Source organism: Salmo salar, chromosome 14, assembly GCF_965601325.2.
Source record: "Salmo salar chromosome 14, fSalSal1, whole genome shotgun sequence".
NCBI classification, from domain to species: domain Eukaryota; kingdom Metazoa; phylum Chordata; class Actinopteri; order Salmoniformes; family Salmonidae; genus Salmo; species Salmo salar.
Window position 1 is genome coordinate 38,089,216 of NC_138304.1, and position 17,694 is coordinate 38,106,909.

General features: G+C 45.5%; 1 protein-coding gene and 1 non-coding gene across 2 annotated transcripts; one reads left to right on the plus strand and one right to left on the minus strand.

Annotated features, from left to right (window-relative positions):
- Nucleotides 1–1,873: 1,873 nt before the first annotated feature.
- Nucleotides 1,874–11,474, plus strand: mcm6 (minichromosome maintenance complex component 6). The gene is made up of 18 exons (XM_014140855.3): nt 1,874–2,102; nt 2,466–2,612; nt 3,237–3,347; nt 3,453–3,540; nt 3,654–3,815; nt 4,185–4,350; nt 4,462–4,607; nt 4,816–4,966; nt 5,532–5,673; nt 8,341–8,482; nt 8,644–8,751; nt 8,903–9,058; nt 9,194–9,322; nt 9,488–9,652; nt 9,812–9,935; nt 10,270–10,464; nt 10,554–10,693; nt 10,782–11,474. The coding sequence occupies exons 1-18, from the start codon at nt 2,005–2,007 to the stop codon at nt 10,884–10,886; spliced, it is 2,475 nt and encodes an 824-aa protein (XP_013996330.3). The 5' UTR covers nt 1,874–2,004; the 3' UTR covers nt 10,887–11,474.
- A 6,138-nt stretch (nt 11,475–17,612) lies between these two features.
- On the minus strand, nt 17,613–17,684 carry trnae-cuc (transfer RNA glutamic acid (anticodon CUC)). The gene has a single exon. It is a non-coding gene; the product is annotated as a tRNA-Glu (tRNA).
- Between the last annotated feature and the right edge of the window lie 10 nt (nt 17,685–17,694).

Genomic DNA, 17,694 nt, shown 5'->3' on the forward strand with positions numbered 1-17,694 from the left:
CATCCTGTTTCCATTGATCATCCTTGAGATGTTTCTACAACTTGATTGGAGTCCACTTGTGGTAAATTCATTTGATTGAACATGATCTGGAAAGGCACACACCTGTCTACATAAGGTCCCACAGTTCACAGTGCATGTCTGAGCATAAACCAAGCCATGGGGTCGAAGCAATTGTCCGTAGAGCTCCAAGACAGGATTGTGTCGAGGCACAGATCTAGCGAAGGTTACCAAAACATTTCAGCAGCATTGAAGGTCCCCAAGAACACAATGGCCATTCTTAAATGGAAGAAGTTTGGAACCACAAAGACTCTTCCTAGAACTGGCTGCCTGGCCAAACTGAGCAAACGGGGGTGAAGGGCCTTGGTCAGGGAGGTGACCATGAACCCGATGGTCACTCAGACAGAGCCCCAGAGTTCCTCTGTGGAGATGGGAGAAACTTCCAGAAGGACGACCATCTCTGCAGCACTCCACCAACCAGGCCTTTATGGGGGGAAAAACGATTTAATACATTTTAAATAGGGCTGTAATGTAACAAAGTGTGTGTGTGTGTGTGTGTGTGTGTGTGTGTGTGTGTGTGTGTGTGTGTGTGTGTGTGTGTGTGTGTGTGTGTGTGTGTGTGTGTGTGTGTGTGTGTGTGTGTGCGCGTACGTGCGTGCGTGCGTGTGTGTGTGTGTGGTAGGCTACTGCCTACAGATGGTCTGGTCAAGTCAAGACAGATAGTTTCCTGTTGGTGAGACTGAACAATCGTGGGAAAGTCAGAAAGAAATGGGCTTCATCTTAACAGTATAAAGGGGCTTCCTCTCCTTTATATGCTCTGGTGTGAAAGAACTGAGCAGGTAAAAGCAAACAAGCACCTGGTAAGCATCCACCATAATGCTTATCACCGGTCCGGTGTTTTCAGAACAGTGTACATGAAGGACATGGGAAAAGGTGCACATGACATCCCAATACTCTCCCTTCAACTGCACCAATGATATGAAAGACCAGGATTGGTGAGTGACAGGTAGACATCCTCCATATTCGTGTTGGCTTCTATTTATGAAGAAGAGATGGGAGAGGAGGGCACTTGCCAGGGAGAACTGGAAAACTATGGTCCTTGTCCTTCCCCTGTTAAAACCACAAAATCCCAGTTATTACAAAACCTTATCACTCCAAGAATATGACAATGCTGCACTTGAGAACATGCTCTATCAGTTCAACAGCTACATCCAGTGGAAAAACCGCAGAACTGCACCCCACCAACATTCTGGATGTAGCTACGCCCTTTCATTTTATGGGAAAATACACAAAGTTGCTTCTAACACGGTAACGATATTACACTTTATTAACTGTCTAAGGCCAGTTTTGCGCGTTCCACCTTTCCACCTATATCAGGAGTGGGAAGGGAAGCTGATCCTAGATCTTGTCCACGCAGTCCGGTCATCACTAGTTACCACACCCACAAAGTCATAATTATGGCTAAACCCCACCTATTTCCACAAGGTATCTTCATAAACTCTTGTCCCCTATACCCACTCTCTTACACTGTCCCCTATACCCACTCTCTGTACATTTTAAACCTAACCCTAACCTTAATCCACACTTTAACCACATGGATAATCTTATCCCTAACCCCAACCTTAAATTAAGACCAAAAAGCACATTTTTGTTTTCATGAATTTTTACGATATAGACCATTTTGACTTTGTGTCTGCGGTAACTAGTGACAACCGCAGATGGTCATAACGCATACATTTTTCTAGCATGGAAGCCATGGAAGCAGAAAGTTCGTTCTAAATTTCCATACCAACTTTTGATTGGCTATAATTCTTCACACGTTTGCATGGTTCAAGATACAACGATGTAATTGGTCGACTATGTCGCGCCAAATGTCACATGGTTCTGGTTTTCGCGCGAAAAAGGCACTTTCTTTCCCACAGCGTGCGTTGCACAGTCAAAAGGAGACGGGATAGACTTTAGAAACTATTTCATATATTCATATTTTCGTTTTAATCCAGTGAAAATATGGATCTTGTACAGCCGACTCAGGAGAATGCGGGACAGATGGTGAAGGACGAGTTGGCAGAGAAATGCCAGAAGCTTTTCCAGGCTTTCTTAGAAGAGTAAGTGAAATAATGAAATGATGATGTTATTGTTCTTGGTACGTTGTTAGCTAGCTAGCTAATAGCTATTGGATAGCTATCAAAACTGTAACATATAGCTAGACGTCAATGTTATGTCTGGATTTACTTTATTAATAGTGTGCTAACTAACTATTTTAATCGTATTTTACCAAGTTTTTGGAACTGTTGAAACCTAGCTAGCTGGCTAGCTTACAAGCTAGTTGGAGTTGGCTAACACGATGTGCATGTCTAACATATCCAGTCTAGCTTCATACAACTCTTCTATAACCACAGTTATACATCACAATGGGATGCATACAACTAATAAAAAGGTTGTATTTCTGTGTGTGTCTGTGTGTGTAGGTACCAGACAGCAGACGGTGAGGTGAAGTATGTCCGTGATGCTGAGGAGCTGATCAGGCCAGAGAGAAACACTCTGCTGGTCTCCTTCACTGATCTGGAAGGATTTAACCAGGAACTGGCAACCACCATCCAGGAGGAGTTCTACAGGTAGCTACAGATCTAGGATCATATTTAAATCCCCAGAGGAGGGGCGCGACACCATAAAATGGACGCAACCGTCCCACATGCCCATAAGAAGTTTTAAGAAAGGCATTGATGTTTATGGTTAGGTACATTGGTACAACGACAGTGCTTTTTTCGCAAATGCGCTTGTTAAGTCATCACCCGTTTGGCGAAGTAGGCTGTGATTCGATGATAAATTAACAGGCACCACATTGATTATATGCAACGCAGGACAAGCTAGTTAAACTAGTAATATCATCAACCATGTGTAGTTAACTAGTGATTATGTTAAGATTGATTGTTTTTCATAAGATAAGCTTATTGCTAGCTAGCAACTTACCTTGGCTCCTTACTGCACTCGCTTAACAGGTGGTCAGCCTGACAGTCTCCTCGTGAAGTGCAATGTAATCGGCTATAATCGGTGTCCAAAAATGCTGATTACCGATTGTTATGAAAACTTGAAATTGGCCCAAATTAATCGACCATGCCGATTGGTTGAACTCTACTTAGAACCTTTGTGTGTTCATGTTATTGAAGATCTTAGCGTAACTATGTCCAGCTAACAAGCTCTCTATTCTTCTTTCTGCTTCTACCTCTCCTCCACTTCAGAGTGTATCCCTTCCTTTGCCGTGCGGTGAGGAACTTTGCTAGGGATCATGGGAATGTCCCAGTGAATAAGGAGTTCTACTTGGCCATTCAGGACCTGCCCACCAGACACAAGTAAGAGACACATACCTGAAGACAAATGTTTCAAGTCACACAAATGGTGTTCTGTTCTCTAAGATGTTTTGTGTGTGATCTGACAGTGTTTGTTTTGTGTTATAGGATCCGTGAGCTGTCCTCCCTGCGTATCGGCTCTCTGGTGCGGATCAGTGCACAGGTAGTGAGGACGCACCCCGTACACCCAGAACTGGTGAGTCACACACCGTATAACCACAGCTTGTGAGTGAGGCCAAATAATGCTTCCTAAAAACTCTTGAGATGTATAACATCTGTGTCTGATCCTCTCTGTTTTGCCTCCATCAGGTGAGCGGGACGTTCCTGTGTCTGGACTGCCAGGGGGTGTGTCCGGACGTGCCCCAGCAGTTCAAGTACGCACCGCCCACCGTCTGCAGGAACCCCGTCTGCAGCAACCGCGCTCGCTTCCACCTAGACACACACCGCTCCAAGTTTATCGACTTCCAGAAGGTAGACGTTTACATTTTTTTGTCATTTTGCAGACGCTCTTATCCAGAGCGACTCACAGCAATTCGGGTTAAGTGCCTTGCTCAAGGGAACAACGGCAGATTTTTCACCTAGTCGGCTCGGGGATTCTGTCAGATATCATCTAAATAACTTCGTCACCTCAACAACTTTGTCCCTTCAGAATAGTAGGAAGGCACGCGTGTGATTGTTTGTGTGTCAGTAATGTTACATGTGTGTCTGAGTCTGAAACTTGTGTGTGTGTTATGCATGTGTATGTCTAACCTCTGTGTGTGTGTGTGTGTGTGTGTGTGTGTGTGTGTGTGTGTGTGTGTGTGTGTGTGTGTGTGTGTGTGTGTGTGTGTGTGTGTGTAGGTGCGTATCCAGGAGACCCAGGCAGAGCTGCCCAGAGGGTCCATTCCCCGCTCTCTAGAGGTGATTCTGAGGGCTGAGGCTGTGGAGACGGCCCAGGCCGGAGACCGCTGTGATATCACTGGCTCTCTCATAGTGGTTCCCGACGTCTCCCAGCTCAGCACCGCAGGTATGTACACACACAAACAAAAACACACACACACACACACACACACACTGGCATGACACGTACACAGGTCATACAGACACACAACAGGACTCATTTCCCATCTCTCTCTAGGTGTGCGAGCAGAGACCAGTTCCCGTGTAGGAGGGAGACAGGGTTATGAGAACGAGGGCCTTCGCGGTCTTAAAGCCCTGGGTGTCAGAGAGCTGTCCTACAGACTGGCCTTCCTCGCCTGCCATGTGTCTCCTACCAACCCCAGGGTACGACACACACACTCACCCAAACCTCGACTCTCACCCAAACCTCCACACACACACTCACCCAACCATCGAGACACACACACACACCCAAACATCGAGACACACACACACACACTCTCACACTTCTTCAGGCTACAAACTAGTATACATGTAATGAATGCATGTCCAACATTTGTTTGAAGGGAGTTGTAATCGTGTGTGTGTGTAGTTTGGAGGGAAGGAGCTGCGTGATGAGGATCAGACAGCAGAGAGCATCAAGAGCCAGATGTCTGTTCAGGAGTGGGAGAAGGTGTTTGAGATGAGCCAAGACAAGAACCTCTACCACAACCTCGGCACCAGCCTGTTCCCAACTATACACGGTCAGTACTACACTGTTACTACTACTATACTACTACACCATATTACTACCACAACCTCTGCACCAGCCTGTTCCCAACTATACACGGTCAGTACTACACTGTTACTACTACTATACTACTACACCATATTACTACCACAACCTCGGCACCAGCCTGTTCCCAACTATACATGGTCAGTACTACACTGTTACTACTACTATACTACTACACCATATTACTACCACAACCTCGGCACCAGCCTGTTCCCAACTATACACGGTCAGTACTACCCTGTTACTACTACTATACTACTACACCACTACCATATTACTACCACAACCTCGGCACCAGCCTATTCCCAACTATACACGGTCAGTACTACACTGTTAATACTACTATACTACTACACCACTACCATATTACTACCACAACCTCGGCACCAGCCTGTTCCCAACTATACACGGTCAGTACTACACTGTTACTACTACTATGTTATTACCACAGCCTTTGCATGTGGTATTCTGTGTGTGTGTGCAATGTGTGTATAACGTGTGTGTGTGTGTGTGTGTAATGTGTGTTTGTGTAGGTAATGATGAGGTGAAGCGTGGTATCCTGTTGATGTTGTTTGGGGGTGTTCCTAAGACCACCATGGAGGGAACATCTCTCAGAGGAGATGTCAACGTCTGCATTGTTGGAGACCCCTCTACCGCCAAGAGCCAGTTCCTCAAGTAAGACCTCTACACCCTGCACACTATACACTACACACTATACACTGTCTACCTACATGTACAGTGACTTGACTTAGGCTATTCCACATTTTGTTGTGTTATAACCTGAATTCAAAATTGATGAAATATTTTATTTTTCCTCACCCATCTTACACACAATCACAACTTGAAATTATGTTATTAGACATTTATTTATTTATTTATGAAATACAGAAATATCTAGCTCCATTTTGTTTTTTTATGATGGAAAAACTCCCCAATCCTTAACGGTTACAAACATACCCATAACATGATGCAGCCATCACTATGTTTGAACATATGGAGACTGCTACTCAGTAATGTGTTGTATTGGATTTGCCCCAAACGTAACACTTTCAGGAAAAAAAGTGAATTACTTTGCCATATTTTTTTAGGTATTACTTTAGTGCTTTGTTGCAAACAGGATGCATGTTTTGGAATATTTGTATTCTGTACAGGCTTCCTTCTTTTCCCTCTGTCAATTAGGTTAGTATTGTGGAGTAACTGCATTGTTGTTGATCCATCCTCAATTTTCTCCTATCACAGCCATTAAACTGTTTTAAAGCCACCACTGGTCTCATGGTGAAATCCCTGAGCGGTTTCCTTCCTCCCCAGCAACTGAGTTAGGAAGGATGCCTGTAGTGACTAGGTGTATTGATACACCATCCAAAGTGTAATTAATAACTTCACCATGCTCAAAGAGATATTCAATGTCTGCTTTTTTATTTTGACCCATCTACCAATAGGTGCCCTTCTTTGCGAGGCATTGGAAAACCTCCCTGGTCTTTGTGGCTGAATCTGTGTTTTAAATTCAATTCTTGGCTGAGGGACCTTACAGATAATTGTATGTGTGGGGTACAGAGATGAGGTAGTCATTCAAAAATCATATTAAGCACTAGTTTTGCACACAGAGTGAGTCCATGCAACTTATTATGTGACTTGTTATGTGACTTACTCCTGAACTTATTTAGTCTTGCCACAGCAAAGGGGTTGAATACTTACTGGCTCAAGACATTTGAGCTTTTAATTTGTGATGAGTTACATTTTTTTGGGGAAAACACAATTCTACTTTGACAGTATGGGGTGTTGTGTGTAGGCCAGTGACCAAATATCTCAAGTTAAAACATTTCAAATTCAGGCTGTAACACAGCAATATGTGTGAAAAGTCAAGGGGTGTGAATACTTTCTGAAGGCGCTGTATGCTACTCCTCTGTCAAAAATCATTCCTCAAGTGAATCCCTCCACCCTTTAGCCTCCACACTTATACCTCTACTCACGTGCACAATACCCATCTATCCTCACACAAAACCACCGACACATCCCCCATTATACCCACACTACACCCGTACACTCTCAGCCCCCTAGCCTTACACACACACTGTCCCCTATACCCACACTACACCCGTACACTCTCAGCCTCCTGGCCTTACACCTCCCCCTATACCCACATTACACCTGTACACTCTCAGCCTCCTAGCCTTACACCTCCCCCTATACCCACACTACACCCGTACACTCTCAGCCTCCTGGCCTTACACCTCCCCCTATACCCACACTACACCTGTACACTCTCAGCCTCCTGGCCTTACACCTCCCCCTATACCCACACTACACCCGTACACTCTCAGCCTCCTAGCCTTACACACTGTCCCCTATACCCACACTACACCTGTACACTCTCAGCCTCCTGGCCTTACACCTCCCCCTATACCCACACTACACCCGTACACTCTCAGCCTCCTAGCCTTACACCTCCCCCTATACCCACACTACACCCGTACACTCTCAGCCTCCTAGCCTTACACACTGTCCCCTATACCCACACTACACCTGTACACTCTCAGCCTCCTGGCCTTACACCTCCCCCTATACCCACACTACACCCGTACACTCTCAGCCTCCTAGCCTTACACACTGTCCCCTATACCCACACTACACCTGTACACTCTCAGCCTCCTAGCCTTACACCTCCCCCTATACCCACACTACACCCGTACACTCTCAGCCTCCTAGCCTTACACCTCCCCCTATACCCACACTACACCCGTACACTCTCAGCCTCCTGGCCTTACACCTCCCCCTATACCCACACTACACCCGTACACTCTCAGCCTCCTGGCCTTACACCTCCCCCTATACCCACACTACACCTGTACACTCTCAGCCTCCTAGCCTTACACCTCCCCCTATACCCACACTACACCTGTACACTCTCAGCCTCCTAGCCTTACACCTCCCCCTATACCCACACTACACCTGTGCACTCTCAGCCTCCTAGCCTTACACCTCCCCCTATACCCACACTACACCTGTGCACTCTCAGCCTCCTAGCCTTACACCTCCCCCTATACCCACACTACACCCGTACACTCTCAGCCTCCTAGCCTTACACCTCCCCCTATACCCACACTACACCCGTACACTCTCAGCCTCCTAGCCTTACACACTGTCCCCTATACCCACACTACACCTGTACACTCTCAGCCTCCTGGCCTTACACCTCCCCCTATACCCACACTACACCCGTACACTCTCAGCCTCCTAGCCTTACACCTCCCCCTATACCCACACTACACCTGTGCACTCTCAGCCTCCTAGCCTTACACACTGTCCCCTATACCCACACTACACCTGTCCCCTCTCTCTCAGGCATGTGGAGGAGTTCAGTCCCAGGGCTGTGTATACCAGTGGGAAGGCCAGCAGCGCAGCAGGTTTAACAGCAGCTGTGGTTCGAGACGAGGAGTCACATGAGTTCGTCATCGAGGCCGGCGCGCTCATGCTCGCTGACAACGTGAGTGTGTGTGTGTGTGTGTGTGTGTGTGTGTGTGTGTGTGTGTGTGTGTGTGTGTGTGTGTGTGTGTGTGTGTGTGTGTGTGTGTGTGTGTGTGTGTGTGAGCTGAGGATGGTGCATGTTTTGTGCTTAATGTGATGTGTATTTCTCTTTATCGACAGGGTGTGTGTTGTATTGATGAGTTTGATAAGATGGAGACAAGAGACCAGGTGGCCATCCACGAGGCCATGGAGCAACAGACTATCTCCATCACTAAAGCTGGAGTCAAGGTACACACACACACACACACACCATCACTATAGCTGGAGTCAAGGTACACACACACACCATCACTATAGCTGGAGTCAAAGTACACACACACATGCAGCACCATCAGTAAAGCTGAATGGAACACACACTCTAACCCTCCGTCTCCTCCAGGCCACTCTGAATGCCCGTACGTCCATCCTGGCCGCTGCTAACCCAGTCGGTGGTCGCTACGACCGCAGCAAGAGTCTGAAACAGAACGTCAACCTATCCGCTCCCATCATGAGCCGCTTCGACCTCTTCTTCATCCTCGTGGACGACTGCAACGAGGTGAGTGTGTAAGAGAGAAAGAAAATGTGTGTGTGTGTGTGTGTGTGTGTAAAAGAAAGATGTGACAAACGATGCCACAGCGAGGCGTGTAGTGTGTGTAAGTACTAATGGAATTATATATGTGTGTGTGTGTAGGTGACAGACTATGCCATAGCCAGACGTATTGTGGATCTGCACTCTCGCATTGAGAACTCGGTAGACAGACTCTACTCTCTGGATGAGATCAGAAGATACCTGCTCTTCGCCCGGCAGTTCAAACCCAAGGTCAGAGCTGTGTGTGTGTGTGTGTGTGTGTGTGTGTGTGTGTGTGTGTGTGTGTGTGTGTGTGTGTGTGTGTGTGTGTTTTAAGGGTTCAGTGTCTTTGTGTTTCTGTGCTGTGAGTCCAGTGGACCAGTACTAACATGTCTGTTAATTTGTGTTTGTGCGTAGATCTCTGGTGAGTCAGAGGAGTTCATCGTGGAGCAGTACAAACGGCTGCGTCAGCGCGACGGCTCTGGGGGCGTTGCCACATCAGCCTGGCGAATCACGGTGAGGCAGCTGGAGAGCATGATCCGCCTTTCTGAGGGCATGGCCCGCATGCACTGCTGTGATGAGGTAAGAGGTCAAACAAATTACACACAACTTATACACACACAACTCTATCACAACTGGACTCTGCTCTCAAAACCTGTGTTTGGAGTTTGGTTCAAATCTGTTGGTCTGTCTTAGATTGTGTGTAGGATGTTCTGTCATACGGTGTGTGCGACCCTACAGGTCCAGCCGAAGCATGTCAAGGAGGCATTCCGCCTGCTCAATAAATCTATCATCAGAGTGGAGACACCTGACATCAACCTGGACCAGGACCAGGAGATGGAGGAGGAAGAGGAGGGAGAGAACGGTACACGTGCTGCTACTACTGCTGCTACTACTGCTACTACTGCTACTACTACTACTGCTACTGCTACTACTGCTGCTGCTACTACTACTACTGCTACTACTACTGCTGCTACTACTACTGCTACTACTACTGCTACTACTGCTGCTGCTACTACTGCTACTACTGCTACTACTACTGCTACTACTACTGCTGCTGCTGCTACTACTACTGCTGCTGCTACTACTGCTACTGCTACTACTGCTGCTGCTGCTACTACTACTACTACTACTACAACAGCTTTATTTGAGTTATTTCTATGTCATGCAACAGGTGTGGTGCTTTTCTATCTCTGCAGGTCATGACGTTCCTAACGGAGTGAATGACCAGGATAACGGGCAGGTGAACGGCAACGCCAACGGAGTTACCGACCAAACCAACGGTGTGAATGGTCACGCTGACAGCAGCTCCAAGCCCTCGCTGCGTCTCACCTTCCCAGAGTACCGCCGCATCTCCAACCTGCTGGTGCTGCACCTCCGCAGGGCCGAGGAGGGTAAGACACACACACACACACACACACTACACTCTACATGTGCAAAGTGTGTATTGCAGTGGTTAACTGTTGTTTACCTGTGTGTGCAGCTGAAGAGGAGGAGGAGTTGAAGAAGAGTGCGGTGATCAACTGGTATCTGAAGGAGATGGAGTCAGAGATTGACTCAGAAGAAGAACTCATCAACAGAAAGAGCCTCATAGAGAAGGTCCTGCACAGACTAGTGCACTATGTAAGTACACACACTCCATTGCACCATTGAGTCGGAGTAATAACACCTTTACAAACCTTACTAACTCTCTCTCTCTGTCCATCTCTAGGATCATATCCTGATTGAGCTATCTCGGGGGGGGCTGAAAGGGTCAGAGACAGAGACACAGGAAGAAGTTCTGGTCGTTAACCCCAACTACACTCTGGAGGACTAGACTTATCTCATCCCTCCTTCCTCCCCTCTAACTCGCTCCTCTTTCCATGGGTTTATGTCAGACTCCAATTCAAGACTCTTGAAGCTGTTTTTATTGAACATTGATCTGTGTGATGACATTTTAAATTTGTGGTAAGGTTTCATTTCATTCCTGCTTTGTAGACTTTTTCACAACTCTAGCCTGTTTTAAAAATGTTTATTTGTATTATTGTAGCCAGGTGAGTAATGTAAATATGTTGCCCTGATTTCTCCAGAGCGTTTGCTGGCTTATGGCTGAAGTTTGTGCGACTCCTCAGTTAACTTAATGTTAATCCTCTGACTGTACTTCCCATGTTAAATGTATGCATACAACAAAATACCCACAATTGAAAGTCTACCTTTTGATGCATATGTTTTATATAAAAAATACAAATAAGTGATCAAAACAAAGAAGAAGAATCGAATGTTTGATGCTGTTAATGCCCTCCCTGTGGCCGGTGGTGTTTCACTGACCTGGTTAGATATGTCTGCGTCATGGCTGTACTGTGTTTATACTGCGCTGGTCTAGTCATTTAATAAAGGACTGTCTTCTCCATGCGATTCACACACACAGCTGTCTGTTTCTCAACTGATGTTTACACACACTAAAACAATAAGAACTAAGGGGTCCTTGAGAATCTACAGTAAACATTTAACTAAAATAGTGAAGTTATTAACCTGAGTGGAATGAGATCCCATTTACACCTAGTTGGAGTTACTATGATTGACATGAATGAATATAGCCAAACTAGCCATCTGTTATTTTGTTCTTGCTAGTTAATGTGCAATCACCCAGGCATTTGTGTTTTTCCCCTTTCTGTTGTTTTCTAAGAATAAAAGGTGTTTTCCGCCTCTCGTTTAACGGAAGTTCAGTTTCACAGAGAAAATGTGTGGTCTGTGGTCAGAGGGTAAAACCAAGCACATCAGCACTTAACTCTTTATTGAACTGCATTGTTGGCTAAAGGCTTGTAAGTAAGCATTTCACAGTAAGCGCATGTGACAAATATAGTTTGATTTGATTATTCCATTAATACATTGTCCTGTTTCATTGGGTGTCTTTCTCTGTTTCTGTCTTTTGTAAATGTATTTGTGTTTCTTTCTGCTCTCTCCCGTTCTCTGTTTCTCTCCATCTCTATCTTCATCTCTCCATTTCTCTCACTCACTCCCTCTCAACTAAACCCAACAGAATACCTCTGGAGTCAGATCAGCAGCAGCAGAGACAGGAGGATCATGGGTATTCCCAAAGCGAGTTCAGCTGATTGGGTGATTCAAAATTTGAGTATCATGTAGTAGCCTAAACCTATTGATGTTACATTGAGCTGGGTGAATGGAATATGAATGACAGTCATCCAATATGCTGTAATAGAACTAAGGCCATACTCAATAAAAAATAAATTGTCCTCCCTCATCTTAAACGGCACCGACCGCCACTGCTGCTGACTCAATTATGGTGTTTCTCCAGCTGCTCCAGTGTTGAGGTCCTCTACAGTCACTAATCTTCCTCGCCCTCATCTTCACATCGTATGAATGTGTGGTGTCTGTGTTGGTCTCATTGTGTCACTCCCCCCTTAAAGTCACAATACACATACACATAGCCTCTTAACAAACAGGGCCACTGCTAAACACACACACACACACACAAGACAGTAAAACTATCTCTCTGGTATAGTATTACCTGGTTGTTGATCTGTATCTGGTAGAAGAAGCATCTTGATGCAATAGTGACTGGTTCTAGGTCTGGTGGGTGTGTGTATCAGGGCTTTGGAACTCGTCCCACCTTATAGTAACTGTACCAGCAGTTACAGTGGCTTGCGAAATATTCACCCACTTGGCATTTTTCCTATTTTGTTGCCTTACAACCTGAAATTAAAATTGATTTTTTGGGGGGGGGGTTGTATCATTTGATATACACAACATGCCTACCACTTTGAAGATGCAAAACCATTTACTATAAAATAGGGTAAACACATGAAAGGAATGAAGATACACATACAACACACATTCATCACTCACCTCTGGGCTGCCACCTATCTCTGGGCTCCCACCTATCTCTGGGCTCCCAAGGGCATGCAGTGCCACAGCACAGACCCAGAGCAGTGTAAACACTGGACATAGCACAATGGCAAACTTGTGAGGGAGAGAAACCCAGACGCATACACACACATAGATATAACACTGTAATAGAGAAAAGACCACTTCAGCAGACTCCCTCAGACCCGATTAGTTTATATGGTCATGGACACCTACAGTACATCAGGGATGGGCAACATAACGAGGCACATCAGGACATCAAAATTCAACAGAGGGCCACACATTCCTTAGTTTGGAGTAGCTGCGTTTCCAGATTGACTGGAAAACGACTTGCCATGGCTAATGATAGAGATTTCTGCGCATGTGTAGGATTCTTTTTTATCTAGCTGCTACCCATTCCGCTGCCTACGTAGCTTCTCTGCCACTTCCTCCTCCTTGACATGGAGGGGAAACTTCATGTTGTACATTGAATACCGAAAGGTTGCTGGATCGAATTCCCGAGCTAACAAGGTAAAAATCTGTCGTTCTGCCCCTGAGCAAGGCAGTTAACCCACTGTTCCCCGGTAGGCCATCATTGTAAATATAAATGTGTTCTTAACTGACTTGCCTAGTTAAACGTAGGTTAAATTTAAAAAATGTAAATACCAATTTTTTTTATGCTCGACATGTTCTGACTATGCAAACAAAGTAGCAGGGCAAGCGTTCTTTTTCAGGAATTCTGAATAATGCCTATGATATGGCAGCAACTATAAAGATTAGCCTACATCATCACATAAAACAGTGATTGTTTTTGCTCCAATGCAAAGTGTAGGGACTGCGTCCGTCACACCAGAGAGAGGTTGTATAGCCCAAGAAGACGAGGATGGATGGAATCTCCTCTCAGAGTAATTCTACATCCGTCTGACAGCTTGTATCAGCCTTCCCAGACTGTCTGGCATTGTTGGAGTCCTCCTGGGCGGAGCCACTCAAGTCACCTTCTCCTGTGATTGGCTACCCTCACTTGGATATGCACAGCATGGAGTCATTGGGATGGCTCAGCCCAACTCCCGTGGAACCTGCCCTGGCTGAGCACCTCGAACCGAAGGCTTTGAGCTCATCTTCCTTTTCCCCCCAAGTTCGCTCATCCCAATGACACCGCGTCTGAGTGTGAGAGGATCTACCGATCTGCAGCTCAGGCAGGGCGCTCTGTAAAAACAGTTTCCCTCCTCTCAGTCTACATGGCGGTGCAGGCTAAGGAGCTGTGCAACTCCCTGGCGAACGGTGGCACTGTCAACTGGGAGAAGTTTATGGAGCTTAGTCTATCTTGCCGACCATACCACCCGGACCTTCAAGTGTACCGCTGAGACTTCTGGGAGGGTCATGGCACAAGCGACTGTCGGCCAGAGAGCCCTCTTGTTGAACAATGCAAAGGTGTCTGAGAGGGTGAAGGGAAATATCCTGAATGGACAGATCGATCCCACCAGACTGTTTGAGGCAGGTCAACACCACTGTTCCCCAAGTTCAGTTCTCAGATAAAGAGCTCCCATCACATCCAGGCCCACGGGCCGAGGGGGATGGTTCAGAATGTCCCTACGCAAAACAATCAACCTTTTTAGGGCATCCTTGTCCTGCCACCAGGCCTGGCAGACTCCCTGTCCCTTCCACGGGACAGATTGCCTACATGCAGTCGCCCCAATGGGACATGCTCATCATGTCTTAGCAGGATCAGATGGTGAAAGGTGTCCCTGCAGGGTCAGACAGCCAGTCTACGGAGCTCAGGTGAATTTTGCAGTATACTATAACAATTAGTGAATGGATACAAAGTTCCATCTTGAGTTGATGGGTAGGCTACAGTCTGGGATTGGGAATAATGGTAATTTCAGTTATTGAACCATTGATGGTATTCATTGCTAATATAATATATTAATGTTCACCATGGTAATTCTTTGTCATGCCTCATCTGAGCAAGATCCTATGGTGACAGGGGTCTCATTAGGTTCAGGCAGTCAGGGAAGACCAGTCTGTGACAGTGCAAAGTTAACTTTTGCCAATACAACACTTTTTTCTCTCTGTGCAGGCAACACTGGACAAACAAGAAACTTCAAAGATGTAAACTATTTTAAGGCAGTCAAACAACCTCGAAAGTTGATTTCCAAACTTTATCAAGGGTCAATAGAGGCTTTTCCCGATGACACAAAACATGTAAAACAAAAATGTGATGACGCTATTAATTAATGATGATGAATGGATACAGATATGCTAGAATGCCCAGTTATGTTCATATAATCTCAGGCATACTGTAAAGGTACTGCAGTATAAGACCATCGATAGAAAGTACTATATGCCAGTGAAACTGAATACCATGCACTCGGAAATTGTATTATTCTGCTAGAATGTGTAAAGCACAAAAGGGGACATGTTTGCATATGTTATGGTCTTGTGAAGGCAAATAGTATGTTATTTTATCTCAGCATGTCTACAGATTCAACCTTCTCCCTGTTTTTGTTTGCTTGAAAATGTTGATACTGGAGACTGTTATCAGAAGAAACTGTGTAACCAAGCATTTATAGCAGCTAAGAAATGCTTTGCATTAATTGGAAGGTTGGTTATCCTCCCACAATGTATGGAAGAAATGTCAAGTTTTGTACAGTATCACTAGATTTGATTAAGGGTATACTGTGCAACTCTCATAAAGTCTGGATGCCTTATATGGAAAACTGGAAAACAAAAGGTATTGAAAACATGCCTACGTCAGGGGAGATACCTATTTAGGCAAGCCCTAGTTGCAAAGCTTCTCAGTCCTGGCCCTGGAGGTCTGCTGTATTGTTGTCACTCTGGCCTTGGCCTAACACTTGAAACCAATAATTAATGTTTCACTAAGATCCTAAAGCTGAGTGGGGTGTGTTGGGTTGGGTTGCAACAGGGCTGTGGAGCCCTAGGAGCGGCATGGGGTGAACCAGCTATATTGTGTGCAAGTAAGAACTACAGTACTATTTATTAGACCTATGATATGAATTATATGGAGGGTGTACTGTTTCTGTGTGCTAACGTGTAGGTGTGTTTGTGTTTTCATTCAACATTTGTTTTCCAAACCTATTTGTCACATACAAGTGTTTAGCAGATGTTATGGCTGGTGTAGCGAAATGCTTGTGTTTCTAGCTCCAACAGTGCAGTAATATCTAACAAGTAATATCTAACAAAACACACAATCTAAAGTAAAGGAATGGAATTAAGAATGTATAAATATTTGGAGCGGCATAGACTAAGATGAAGTAGAATAGGACAGAATACAGTATATACATATTGTCACACCCTGATCTGTTTCACCTGTCTTGTGATTGTCTCCACCTCCTCCAGGTGTCGCTTATTATCCCTGGTGTATGTATCCCTGTGTTTCCTGTCTCTCTGTGCCAGTTCGTCTTGTATGTTTTTCAAGTCAACCAGCGTTTTCCCCGTACTCCTGCTTCTATTCTCTTTTCTAGTCCTCACGGTTTTTGACCCTTGCCTGTTTTCTGGACTCCGTACCTGCCTGCCTGACCATTCTGCCAACCCTGACCTCGAGCCTGCCTGCCACTCTGTACCTCCTGGACTCTGAACTGGTTTTGACCTTTTTCCTGTCCACAACCATTCTCTTGCCTCCCCTTTTGGATTGATTAATAAATATCAAGACTCAAACCATCTGCCTCCCGTGTCTGCATCTGGGTCTTGCCTTGTGCCCTTATACATATGAAATGAGTAATGCAAGATATGTAAACATTATTAAAGTGACTAGTATTCCAATTATTATAGTGGCCAGTGATTTCAAGTCTATGTATAGGGCAGCAGCCTCTAATATGCTAGTGATGGCTATTTAACAGTCTGATGGCCTTGAGATAGAAGCTGTTTTTCAGTCTATCAGGAAATGTGCTTTAGATGCCCCCAAAAAATAGGAGACCCCCTGCCAAGTTATGTCCCCCCCACTTCTAAAACCAAAGTTGACTGGAAGGATGACAGACAGCAAACTACAACAGCCACTCAGCAGGCCCTGATCAAACACATCTACAACCAGGGACGGACAAGTACCAGAAATCATCCTGGCATTTCTAACACACTGGCCCGTTTTTTCCCTCGAGGCCCCCATTATTATCCTGATCATGATGAATTTGTGCAAAACTCCCATGTTAAACAGGCCCACTGGGCTAAAAATGGACCAGCCCATCTGGCATTGGCCTGGAATCGAGCCCTTTGCTTTCACCTATCCAACCATGTCAGGTCAGTGACATGTGGCTAATTCCAGGAAGGGATGAACAAGGATGCAAAAGGGCCTTAAAGGGGAATTCAGTCACATATGAACAATGCTTGTTTCTAATTCAAGTATTTATTTAACTAGGCAAGTCAGTTAAGAACAAATTCTGATTTACAATGACAGCCTACCCCAGACAGCACTGGGCACCACCATATGGGACTTCCAATCACCGCTGGTTGTGATACAGCCTGGAATTTAACCAGGGTCTGTAGTGATGCCTCTAGCAGTGCCTTAGACCCCTGCATCACTCAGGAGCCCCAAAGTAGGATTATAGGCTTAGTATACAATATACTTGGTTTGGTTATGAAAAACACTGAAAATGACTTGGAACCAAAAGTTGTTAATTCAGTTTTTTTACTTCCAAGCAGGGAAAACTATACTTTAGATTGAATTTGCAGTGGTTAAAAAAAGAAGTTCCCTAACCGGGAATCGAACCCGGGCCGCGGCGGTGAGAGCGCCGAATCCTAACCACTAGACCACCAGGGAGGCCACGAAA